Below are 12537 nucleotides of genomic sequence, written 5' to 3'. Positions count from 1 at the left end.
GATAAAGACTACCAGTCTTGGCACCTCTAGCCAAAATGAGGTTGTCACGAGTAATTTTTCATGCAAAATCACCAAAAGAGACATAATATCTAGCATCATCCAACTTTATTGCAGAGATAAGGCTTTTAATCAAAGCTAGCATACGGAGTATATCATACAAACAAAAAAGAAGTGCTAGTAGCAAATTGCAAATGAACATCATTGATGCTAACAATATCACAAACGTGGTCATCTCCTAGTCTCACAGAGCCTATCATAGGACAACAAGTATAGAACCAAGTATGATGCAAGGTCACATGAAAGGAAGCCCCCAAATCAAGCAACCAACAATGGGAGAAAGAGGACTAAGTATCAGTGAACTAAGCATTGGGTGAAGAAGTAGATGAAATATACTCATCGAAATTATACTCCTATGAATTTATATCCTCAATGTTGACAGTTGACTTTGTGATGTTATGATCGTCCAAAGTCCTAGCATTATCTTGCACTTTTCCCTTGCTTTTATCTCACCTGTCTTGGCACTTTTTATTGCATTGTAGTTGAATATGACCCAACTGCCCGTAATAATGACATGTAAGAGATTATTTGGGGCCATGGGATCTAGAGTTTGATCAGCCCTTCTGTGCATCTATGACATGGCAATCATTTCCATATCTGTTGTCCTTATGACCTCTAACAATGAATGCATGAGAGGTGTGGGCTGCCTCAATATTATTTCTATTTACTTCCTTAGTAAGCAATCAATCCTCTATATCTTTCAGCTTAAAACCATATGCAAGAGCATTGGTACTTATGGTAGTATGGAAAGTATCCTAGGACTCTAGGAGAGTGACAAGCAAGAACATAGCCTTGACATTTTCCTCAAAGGTAATCCCTTGTGAAGTAAGTTGGTTGGAAATGGAATGAAACATATGTTCTTCCATAACTCCCAAGCAAGACCCTCAATCTCAATGACATTAAAGTAAACCTACTTTGACAAAGACATAGTGGACTTGCACAACTTATCAAGATCAACCTAAGCCTTTACATCAAACTCTTCAAGCTTTATTCCTTTAGTCTTCAATGGTCTAATTTGTTTGTTTTGAACCAAAACTTGGCATATCTAGGCCTTCCAATAATCAAAGTTGTTGCCATCCAACTTGTCAGTGTTGAAAATGGCACTATCTCCAAAAGCACTTGAAGTAGATGCCATTATGACTGCAAAGCAAAGAGTGAATGGGCTACTATAATAATAATAAATCAACACCAAAATTAGGCCAAAATTGAATATAAGACATGGCGTGCAATACAATATATGGCTGTCCACAAAAAAAAAACACTAAGTGTCCAAGCCAAGTGTTTGCTGTTAATAAAAATTTGACTCAAAACTGAATTTCAACATTGCTGTCCATAAAACTGTAGTAAAAGAAATTATAGGCAAATGACCAAAATACAAAGCTTCCACTGCTAGGGAAGTTTGAGCATCAACACAGCTTTTTAAAAAAATGTAAATATACAAGAATGAGCATAAACCTCCAAGGTACCAAACATATTTAGAGACCCAATGATGTCAGGTACATAGATGCATTCCCAAGCAAAAGAGTAGCATGTACATAAGCTAATTGTGTATAAGAGAACTCCAAAAGCAACAGAATTCTACCAATCTACAACTAACTCATTGCATATGAACACTGAAGCTCGAGTATGTAACCAAGTATGCATCCAAAGCTGACAAACCTATCCGATAGGAGGAAGTACCAAGTGTACAAATCAAATATAGATCGACCAACAACGATCAAAGTTTGCAAGGACATTATATGCATAAACCAATTGACCAAATATATACATAAACAAGAGACTCCCACTATCTCTAATAAGCCAAGCTCTGCAATGAAGAAGTCAAAGTACTTCCATTATTACAAAATCTAGAATTTGAAGAGTGATGCAAGCTCAAGACATAAGTGTCATACCATTCAGAAACCCAAAAAGCATCAAATGTACATATAAGAGTATAGGCATAACATAAGTGACCGAGCTCGTAATTGATAAAACTCCAAAGCAAGTAGCCACTTCAAGTATGTAAATATCCAAGCTCAAGGTTCAACATAAGCATATCCCTGCATATATATTAGTGGCAACCATTAAGACAACCGTGTTGCATACCTCAAAAGCTTGCAAGTATCAAATACATAAGCATTCATAATGTATGCTTGCTGCCCATAGGGTATTGAGCTAAACAAGCTTCTAATCAATCCAAGAAGTTTTCTTGGGCATCAATACATCAATTGGGCATCACAAACTTGCCCCATAAGCATCAACGAAGCATTAAATAATCAGATGCATGCTGCCCTAAACAGTGAACAATAGTGAATCAATGGCTGACTTCAAACTTCTCAAATGATGCTTAAGATCAAGCCAAACTACTCGAGAGCAAGTGCCAAGGTGTGCCAATGCCTAAATAAGAGTTGGAGATAAAGGTTGAGCTAGACAAATTAGAGAAGATTAGCTTGGATAAAAGGTGCAAAGAGCATGAGCTATCCAAGGAGGGGTTGTTGGCTACTTCGAAGCTCAAGGACCACTTGGGTAAGTTTAGAAGATCTTGAGGAAGGTCTAAATCAAGCTTGGAAGGTGTGGAAGTGATTGGGGAGGGATAGGACTGATGCATACCTTAAAGAGTGGCTATTATGAAAGTTGTGAATGAAGCTCTCTTCCCAAGTTGAAGTCAAGGTCAATGAAGCTCCTCAAATGGCCACTCTAATACTAGTTGAAAGGTAGAGTAGGAGTGAGAAAGAGAGAGAAGACGACAAGCAGAAGCAAGAGCTATGGAGATTGGAGCAAGAGAGAGTAAGATAGTATGTGGGAACTCCAATAGCCAATGTGTGACCTACCTTTCCATACTTTATTGCCATAGAAAGAATAAAGAATAAAGTGACAATGATGGGCAGCCGCCACTTATAGTGTACATGTGTGCGAGCACTAAGTATAGAGTAAATGTGAATGGTTAGACATAGGTGGCATTTAACCCTCAACACTTTAAAACCATACCCAATGTCACAAATTCATTATTAAACAATGTTTTATTTTTGTTACTCCATATGTGCCTTAAGTAATAGCTTCTCAGCTAGTTCCATACTATAGGAGATAGTCTGTAAAATTCAACCATTAAGATTTCTTTCTAGTTGAAAGCTGAGGGATGATAAGGAGGGATAAGCACTTAAAACATGTTAAAAACTCTTGGCGATCCCAAATAAGACATTAGATCTCTTGGCAAACATATTAAATCTCTTGACTTTGGGCCGAGATGAGAAAATGGGTGGAGATAGCTGGTTTCCATGGCGGTATCTTGATGAAGGTAACCAAATAAATGAAGGCTCCACTCAACTTTGGGATGTTATTCATGTTATGGTAATTATGGATATATGGAGACATAGGAACAACAAATGTTTTGGTAAAGTTCAGTTTTGGTCCTCTTTGGAAGGAAAACAATGTTGTAAGCAAGAGGTTCCAGTAGCTTTTGAAGGGCTCTATAAGTATGACTCTACATATGTAGCGGCATATGATGCCCTTAAGGAAGTCAACTAAGTGTAGCTAAGTTGCAATTGTACTTAGGGTGGTTGAGAAATACTTTTATTAATACATTTATGCATTAAGTTTTAGGGGGGGGGGGGGTAAATTTGTTTCTACAACATCTCGGACATAAACCACTACATGATACTCGTAAATTGGTTTATTTATTTTTGTGGAAAAAATAGGAACAATAAATTCTGCACATATAAAACGGGACCCTGTTCTCCAAGACTTCTCGCCCACCTTCTCTGGGACATATTTGGAAGCCTAGATACTCTCTGCCCCGCCTCTGTACAAAGGATCCTTCTTCTTCTTCTGGTAGTAGCATTTTACCACTGATCTGCCTCTCTTTCCTCCCCCCATTCCTCTGTATCTGCATCTTGTTTCATATTGCTCCTTTCTCTCACTTGCCATTGATTCTTAATTTCCCTCCTATTTTAAAATACGTCTTTCCGCCTTCTCCTTCTCGTACCAGCTCGTTGTCAGAACCCTAGACTTACATCTTCGCTGCATCGGCTCTGGTCTGCCTTTTGGATTATCGGCTGTTCGCTTTTGATCCGCCATGGACAAGAAGAAGGTGCAGGTCCCCCTGGTCTGCCATGGACATTCGAGGCCAATCGTTGATTTGTTTTACAGTCCAATTACTCCCGATGGCTTTTTTCTCATCAGTGCTAGCAAAGGTTATAATTCATTCTCTTTGATGAGTACTTCATTTCGATGCATGGTTCCTTCACCATGCCAGTATCTTGGTTCCGGGCTAGTTGTCTTCTTGGTAGAAAATGAATAATGCAGGATGATTCAATTCTGTTTGTGCGAAAGTCTTGGCCCTGTTCTCGTTCTTTGAGTTGCGTGTGGAAGTATGTGTGTGGATATGTATGAGGTTGATTGTGCAGGTGGGACAATATTGACTCGAATTTATACAATATGGGAAATGTTGATGGTAGTGACTATAGAAGTCAGTGCATGCTTATGATCACTGTGCCTTGTTGAGAAGACAAGGGAACTTTGCTGATAGTAATGGTATTCAGTGTAATGATTTTGATAATGAATAATGATGGTGCGATATTCAATTACATCTCTGCTGGTGTGTTTGGCAGATAGGTACCTGAGTTACAGCCTAAATGGTGGTGCTGTAAAATTTAAACAATTCGTTGTATGTTCCAAGAACCATTTGGGTTCAGTGAGCAATGCCTGGTTGAGAAGACAAGGCTAATGTGCTGATAGTTATGGTCCTCAGTGTCAGATGTTGATGTTGATGATGATTATGTGATTTTTGATTACATCTCTGTTGGTGGGTCTGGTAGATAGATACATGACTTACTACCCAAATGGTGGGTGCTGTAAAGATTTAAACAAGTGGTTGTATGTCTCAAGAACCGTCTGTGTTTCAAGTGAGTAATGACAGGACTCAGAGCAATTATTCCATATTTGCAAGTTTTAGCTTTTGGGATGAAGTGCTCACTTGGTTAGGCTAAGATAATGAACCTGTCCTAGCTAGGGGCAGTAAAATAGATCAAAATGTTAGAGCTGTTTGGCTGCTCACAGAGCAAAGCTGCAAGTAAAATTCATATTATCCTTTTGTTTTCCTTCAAAAATAAATGGTAACTCAGGATCATTGGATATCTGTACTGTGATACTTTCATGATAAGTAATTGAATTCAACCAACTGTTATTTGCTTGTTTTTATTTTTTGCTTCCCTCCTGATTGCAGATGGGAAGCCTATGCTGAGGAATGGAGAGACAGGAGATTGGATTGGCACATTTGAAGGTCATAAAGGTGCTGTTTGGGGTGCCTGCTTAGATACTCCAGCACTGCGTGCAGCCACAGCATCTGCAGATTTTAGCTCGTAATGTTTCTACTGTACAACTTTTTATGTGTTACTTTTCCTCCTTTCAGCCACATTTATTTGGAATGAAAAGGAAAAATTATATTCTTTATAACAACTTTTATGTGTTTGACATGTATAATGTTTAGTATTCCATATGTTGGCCTATGCAATTTCCCACTCAGATGTAGTCTCAGAAATGCTTCATGCATTTTTTACTTCTGGAAGTCTGATACTTGGGAGCTTATATTTAGGTGTATTGGCCTAAGCTGTTGATGGTACTTTGGGAGCTTAAAGGAATCAATTGCTTTTAGCGGGAAGAGGGTCAAGTTCTTGGTAAAGGAGGGTTTGGCATTTTCCTGTAGGGGCTTACAATGCGAATTATTTTTCCCATTAGTAAGGCCCATCACCATGAAGGTGTAATGGGTATATATGTTTTGAACCCTTGGTTTTTAGGGGTATGACACAATTGCATACAAGAATTCACAATGGGACTAAATGGGGCATAACTACTGGTTAGAATGGGGGAAGCATCGGTTGGATGCTGCATTCACCTTAGTAGCTTCTTAAACTTGATTATTGGGAATATGAACTATTTAAGGTAGTGCTAGTAGAGTTTTCTTTCAGAAGGTATTTATCAAGAGAGTAATCTTGGAATGGAAGGTAATTGTCACTTTAGATCACATTTACTCGAGCCATGTCAAGTCAGAAATGCATAGGCTCAGATGAAATTGAGATAGAACTGAGACTCAGGTCTTTTTAGCTGGAATTGAGCAAGAATAAGATCATAAGGCATGAGGTTAAATGAGCCAGATCAGATTCTGGGGATTGATGAGGCCTTTATGTTAGAAACATGAATACCACTTTATAGAAAGCTATTTTTCATCCTATATTGGTTGCTGGTGTTGTAATTCTTGTGAGATGTAAAGAAATGCTCAGGCAAACGCAGAGAAACGCAATGTATGACAACATGATGAATATATCTATAGAATGCTTAATGGAAGATGAGTATGAGAATGTGTTTAATACAAATAAGGGGCCTCAACCTCCTTGTCACAAGGACCAGAGCAAAGGTGAGTGAAGAATAATGTGAAGAGTGTGTTGTACTCATGGCAGATCCCAAAACATAGCAGCAGCAGCAATGGTCCACTGGTGGTGAGGATGTCTTGGGCAGCAAAGGAGGGAGTGAAGTGCAGCCCTTTGGGCAGCAAGTGGTGAAGGAATGATGACCACACCAGGCAGACCTCTTCAATGATGAAATGTAGGCTGGAAATTGCAAACAGAGCAGCAATGTGGATGATGATGGGGGACACTTGATGATGACTGGGCTAGGTGATAGTAGAGGGAGTTGGCCCATTGGACGGCAGCAAAATGCAGTCTCCAGGCAGGGTGATGGACTTCAGCAGCATTGGCAGACCTTCGAGCAGCTGGATGATGTCCTCCAAGGCAGGGTGGCCACTCGAAGATGATGGCAACAGCTGAAAACAGCAATGGACAGCCCTTGATGGGTTGTGGGCAATGACAACTGAAGATAGCTGATGGCTGAATGAATCAAGATGAAGGGGGATGCCCACAACATACTCTAATATAGCGAATTTTTGGGCATTTGTCCTGTTTGTTAAAAGAACAAAGCCTTTTATTTTTGCTAATGTCACTTGCTTGCCTTTTTGGGCTATTAAGGAGTCAAAATTGGGCATCAATGCATGCAAATTTGAGATTAATGCATGCCTTACTTTTAGTGATTCAGCACCCTCTCAGGCCCAAAAAGGGTCCTGAGATGGAGAGAGTCATTACTCCATCCTCTTTTTGTGAAGATATGCGAGGGTTTGAACATAGAATGTATGAACACGAGTAAAGCACAATGAACTTAGACAAGAAACACAAAATGCAAAAAGGAGAGAAGATGTATTTGATGAATGAAAGAGTGCTGAAAATAAATGAGTGAAGAAGGTGATATAGATGTGGATGCTCAAGGAGCTGAGATCTTCAACAACCATTGAATCTCGAGAGCGGGCTGAGGGAGTGTGTTTTGCATGTATGGATTACAAGTGCAGCAATACCACCAACACTGATGTAGATGGACTGGAGCTGAAGGTGATGTCACACAGCGTCTGAGGGGCCAATTGTGGATAAAGATGACTGAAAATCTGATAGATCCGATTAATATGCAGCAAGCTGAATGGCTGTAGAGCAGTTGCAACAGGTTGCTTGCTTGCTGAAGGAAAAAATGCAGCTGAAGGCAGGTTATGGACAGCAAGTGACGGCTGGAAGACCTCCAAAACAGTAGCAGCAAATGTTGATGATGAGCCGGCACCTGACATGCAGTTGTGGATGCTATGTGGAGGCTAGCAATAGCAGGAGGAAGGCCATGAATAGGTTGGCTAAAACCAGCCTTCTTTGTGGAAAGTGGTAGTGAAAACTTGATTTTTCAAATGATTACATGAAGCAATTGTCACATGAAGCAAATAACTAAATGAAATTCAACACTTTACCAACTTTGGGTTAAATGGTCCTCATGAAAATTGTTTTCGTGTCCCAAAAAGTGTCCAACAACAGCCGCTTGCCTTAGAGGAGTATCCAGCTGAAACCAGCCTTTCTCCTTGGAGAGGGTGGTAATGACTTGATTAATCAACAATTACAGCAAGTATAAAATTCACATGATTTGAAAATGCACACTTCACCATTTTAATCTTGGAAAATGGACAGCTTGTTGGCCCCAAAACTGGTGCCCCTTGCAATATTTCTTTAGCTTTTATTGCAAATAGATGGAGTACAATTGAGATTCTTTGATCTCCTCCGCTAATCCAAGTGCTTCTTGTTATCAAAACTGACGAGTAAGCCTTGAAACCAATTTGCCCCTTAGTTTGCTTGGGAATTTGCCTTTACCCTATTCCTTGAAAGATAGATTAAGCCCTAAATCTAATACAGGTTGGTTGGCCTCGAGTTTTCTCGAAATTCTTTAATTTCAGTTTCTGAAATTCAAGTCCTAGGCTCTCAATTTGGAGCACGCATTCCGAGTTGATTGTCAAATTTAATTTTTGTTGTAAATTAGGGTTTATAGAGCAGAGATTCGTCAAAATCTCCATCTTTGATGACTCAAATGATTGGATTTTGTCGAGGTAACTTGAGAGATGGTTGCAGGATGGGAGAGAATGATGTAGAGAGAGAAATTATAGAGTTTCATTGTAAGAAAGACAGAAAAACTATTGCTACCTTGCTCAAACAACCGTGGAAGCTGTCATCACGTATAACTTAGGACCACTAGAAAGGTCCTCTCCTGTACCCTATCACATGCACTAGAAGGACCTTGGGCTGCTATCATTTGCACTTGGGAGGGCTCCAAATTGTTGTCACTTGTTGTAGGACTGGTCCCTGGTGGTTGCAAATCATATCAACAACATCTCCTTACTCTCTAATAGTCTCTTCCTCTCTCACAATGGTTGGAATAGACTTCTACTAGCCCCCAAAAATATTTTTGCCACTTGCATAGGCAAGTTTTACCAAGTGTTAGCTTTCTAGAATTATCCAGCTTATTAATTTAATTCTACCGACCAAGTGTCAGCTTTCTAGAATTATCCAGCTTTCTAGGATTATCGAGCTTATTAAATTAATTCTACTGGCCAATAATTAAATTGGCTAAGCCAATTTGTCTTCCAAGTATCCCTGATAAGAATTTTTGGCACCAGCCTTAGATTGGTACTCAGTTGCCCCCATCAATTGACAAGAATTTCACTTAGGTTGTCTCCAACCCCTTTCTAGCCGTGTGGCCCTAATCATGGTTGACTACATTTTTTGGCAAACTTGCCCACTTGCCCATGCAAGCTTTAGCCTACACAATTGCATTTATAGCATTTTTAATTCAATAAATTTCAAAAAAACTTGGCCTTGCTCAAATATTGACTAATGCCTACCCTCAATTTGAAATTTCTAATCTCTATGAACTTGAAAGTGGTTGAAACTTTCCATTAACCTTAGTGTAAAACATTAAATTATTTAATTCTTTAACCCCTTTTGTTAGCACTTGTGTGTCTTGCATAGTCATTCTTGCTTGTGAGCCTTAGTCTAAGTCAAACGGAGACATTAGGAGCTTTGATACTTAGTCTATCAAGTGTTTTGATGGAGAAGGCAGCTCTTTAGACCATGCATTTCTTTTTTAGTTGGAATTAGGAGTGCTCACATTGGCTGGTTATTTTCCAGCTCAGTGCATTTCTTTTTCAGTGGGATTGGATTGTGTTCACATTGACCAGGAATCAGGATGGGGTGATCAGCGTTTATGATGGCAACCAGGTTTTCTTGATTATTTTATTGATGATGTGCAGTGTGGTCGTATTCATGGCTCCTCTTGGATCAGGTTGGCCAGTTTTGGCATTTTTAGTTATTCATAGCCCTCAGCTGGCTGGTCATTATCTTTTGTAGGTTTGAGCACACTCCAACATTTGGGGATTCTTCACCATCTTCCGGTGTTGCCTTTCGTCATTAGCCTAATCCTCTTTGTTTTTCTAGATACAACAAAAAATGGCATCATCTTGTAATCCTCTTCCCTTTGCTCTAATATGCCTTCACTCATCATGGCTCCACATTGAGATGAACATGAGGCTTCTCTTGTTCTGTACCAGCTCGCAGTAAGCCACTCTTATTACTGAGTCGAGAGAGAGAAACCACTTTCATCTTAATCGCAACGATGAGCTACATACTGAAGCATTTTGTTTGTCCCTCACATCAAAATGTTTCCAGTCTCTATATGTTACTAAATGCAATAATATGTCCGGTTTGCAATGCAATAAAAATTGCAAGCTTCATGTATCTGAACAGAATATGTTTTTTGTGTGAAATCCTGAGGCTTTTCAAAGCTAGGTGATGAATGCACTTCTAGCCTCTTGTGACTTTTTGTGGGGTTGCAAACGATTTGCCTAATGTAGTAATACGGACAGTTGTGGGAATGAGATTTAGAGTGCAATCCACAGGCTGGATATGTATGCACTAGATTGGAGATATGTACTTCTAACAGCTTCAATAGGCAAGGTAAATTTGATTATGAAGTTGTACAGGTACTGCTTGTAATGGTGGCATGAAAGGATCATTGTTCTTTGGGTGGGGGGGGGGGGGGATACTATGGTCTGGTTTCAATGGTGGTCAATCTTGGTCTTGTTTATGACATTTATCTGTGCTTTCTGCATGGATGTGCACACACACGCATTTATATATGGATGTGGAACCATGAACTTTGTAATGATTCATGTATAAAGATTCTGAGTATTAGGACTTCTAGATTGTACCTGTTTCAAGATAAATATGTTTAAGAGATACATCTGTGAGGGGTGCATCAATGCTTACTGAGCTGTGAAATTTCAGGAGAGTTTGGGATGCTTTGAGTGGGGATGAGCTGCACTCTTTCGAGCACAAGCATATTGTTCGGACTTGCGCTTTTTCTGAGGTGTGCTCTTTTATATGGCCTTTTGCCACTTGTTTCTGTGTAGTGACACTTGGACATTTGGACAAGTAATATGGATATTACTATGTATTATGGTAAATGCAAGAAGATAGTCTGGGTAAGTTCATTAGAAGTTAGGAGCTTTTATCGTAAGAATAAAAGAAGCACTTGTTGAAAACACATCTAGCAACTGCATTCAAAATATCGAACCTTTCATCATTTATTTGCATTTTTGATGAGACAACCAGGTGTCACCCAGTTGTAATGATTAGGTATGTCTAGTGTAGGCTAGGGTCCAGAACTACACATTTTGTGTCCAGAGTAAGCTTTCGAACTACACATTTTTTTTTTCAAATTCGGTCATATGATGTGCGATATTAAGATTCATTATGATAAGGGATGGCTATAAGATGCATTGCTATTGGGAAATAGTGTGCATTTGCGAGTAAACAGCCTTTCATATAACATTGGTATATCTTGGTGAAGTTGTGTGGAAAGTCACTTGTAGTAAATATCTATTCATTATGTGTGGTCAGTTTGTAGCATGTAAGGGTTATTTATCCTGTGTAGTTACAATTTAAAGGATAGTTTGAGGAAGTTTATTAGCTTTAAGAAAGCTACAAGCTTTTATCACAATGATAAATAATAACCATTTTGTTCAAACCAACCCTTGTTGTTGCAGTGTGGTCTGTTGTCTTTGCTTCTTTCTGTTGCTTTGGAGCAGGTTGGATGCACACATGCAATGGTTAGGTGTGTGCAGGGTAGACTAGTGCTTAGAACTGCACAGTTTGTGTTTGCATTGGTACTTGCAAATAGTAGCTTGCCGTAGAACCAATTTATGCACACTAATGTTGGTTTACTGTAGTGCAATCTGCAGCAACAAAGAAACTGAAATAGGGGTAATTAGGACTTAATGCTCTCGAAATTAATGAAGTGTAGGTACTATCCTCTGGTGAGATGGGTGAAACAAAAAAGTGAAATTCTTTCCCTGCTGTACATATACATCAGTTACCTTTTAAGCATTGCCTTTTCTTGTAGTCTCGTTGTATCCGGAGGTTGATTTATAGGATTCACTGCCTAGCAGTAAGCTCCAAATTACATGTGGGGGGAGATATGGGACTGTTATAGATTCATCGCCTGACCAGGTGCAGTCGGACAGTTACTGTCCATGTGCAGTCGGACTGCACAGTCGGACTGCCACGTGGCAGTCCGACCTGTCCTGACAGTCGGCTGCATTTAATGCAGCCGAGAGGTTCTTTCTGGCGCCCTGTTTTTCTGGCTATAAATAGCCGAGGTTTTTAGCAGTCTCCTACACTTCTCAGCTCGCAGATTATAGACCGGTGGCACGCGCAGATTCCGTCTCTGTTTGCAGATTTCAGACAGGAGACAGTGCAGACTGCAGCGGACTTCGAGGTGAACAGCAGGTTGCATCGTCGAGGTGGAGACACGCAGTCCAGCGCACTGCGCCCGTGTATATTTCTGCATATCTTTGTATTCAGCACACTTTATACAGCAGATCTTCATCTTCCATTGTCTCTTTCTCTCTCTTCTCTCTCTGCGTTCTCTCTCTCAGTCCTACGCTTCCGCACCGCTGCACTCTGACATGGTATCAGAGCAGTGTTAAAGGGCTGACTGAGCGCAGAACCAACCTGAAGAGGAGTTTCTATCGTGACACAAATTTGTGTTTTCAGCGTTTGAGGGCAGGTAGGAGGGCTGCGCCTCAGAACAAGGCTG

At 39.9% G+C, this 12537-nt stretch overlaps 1 protein-coding gene across 1 annotated transcript in view; it reads left to right on the top strand.

The window, feature by feature from the left end:
- The first annotated feature begins 3766 nt into the window (after window positions 1-3766).
- The window catches only part of LOC148035173 (uncharacterized), a 69042-nt gene continuing 60271 nt past the window's right edge, over window positions 3767-12537 (top strand). Inside the window, exons 1-3 of the mRNA XM_087680147.1 lie at window positions 3767-4226; window positions 5258-5393; window positions 10725-10806. Of these exons, the coding sequence (XP_087536273.1) occupies window positions 4109-4226; window positions 5258-5393; window positions 10725-10806 (336 nt within the window). The 5' untranslated portion in view covers window positions 3767-4108. The remainder of the gene's footprint in view (window positions 4227-5257; window positions 5394-10724; window positions 10807-12537) is intronic.

This window comes from Lygodium microphyllum, chromosome 6 (genome assembly GCF_053477565.2).
Source record: "Lygodium microphyllum isolate KBCC chromosome 6, Lygodium_microphyllum_v1.1.10, whole genome shotgun sequence".
NCBI classification, from domain to species: Eukaryota; Viridiplantae; Streptophyta; class Polypodiopsida; order Schizaeales; family Lygodiaceae; genus Lygodium; species Lygodium microphyllum.
The sequence above is the reverse complement of the archived record's forward strand: the minus strand, read 5'-3'. Positions and strand labels throughout refer to the sequence as shown.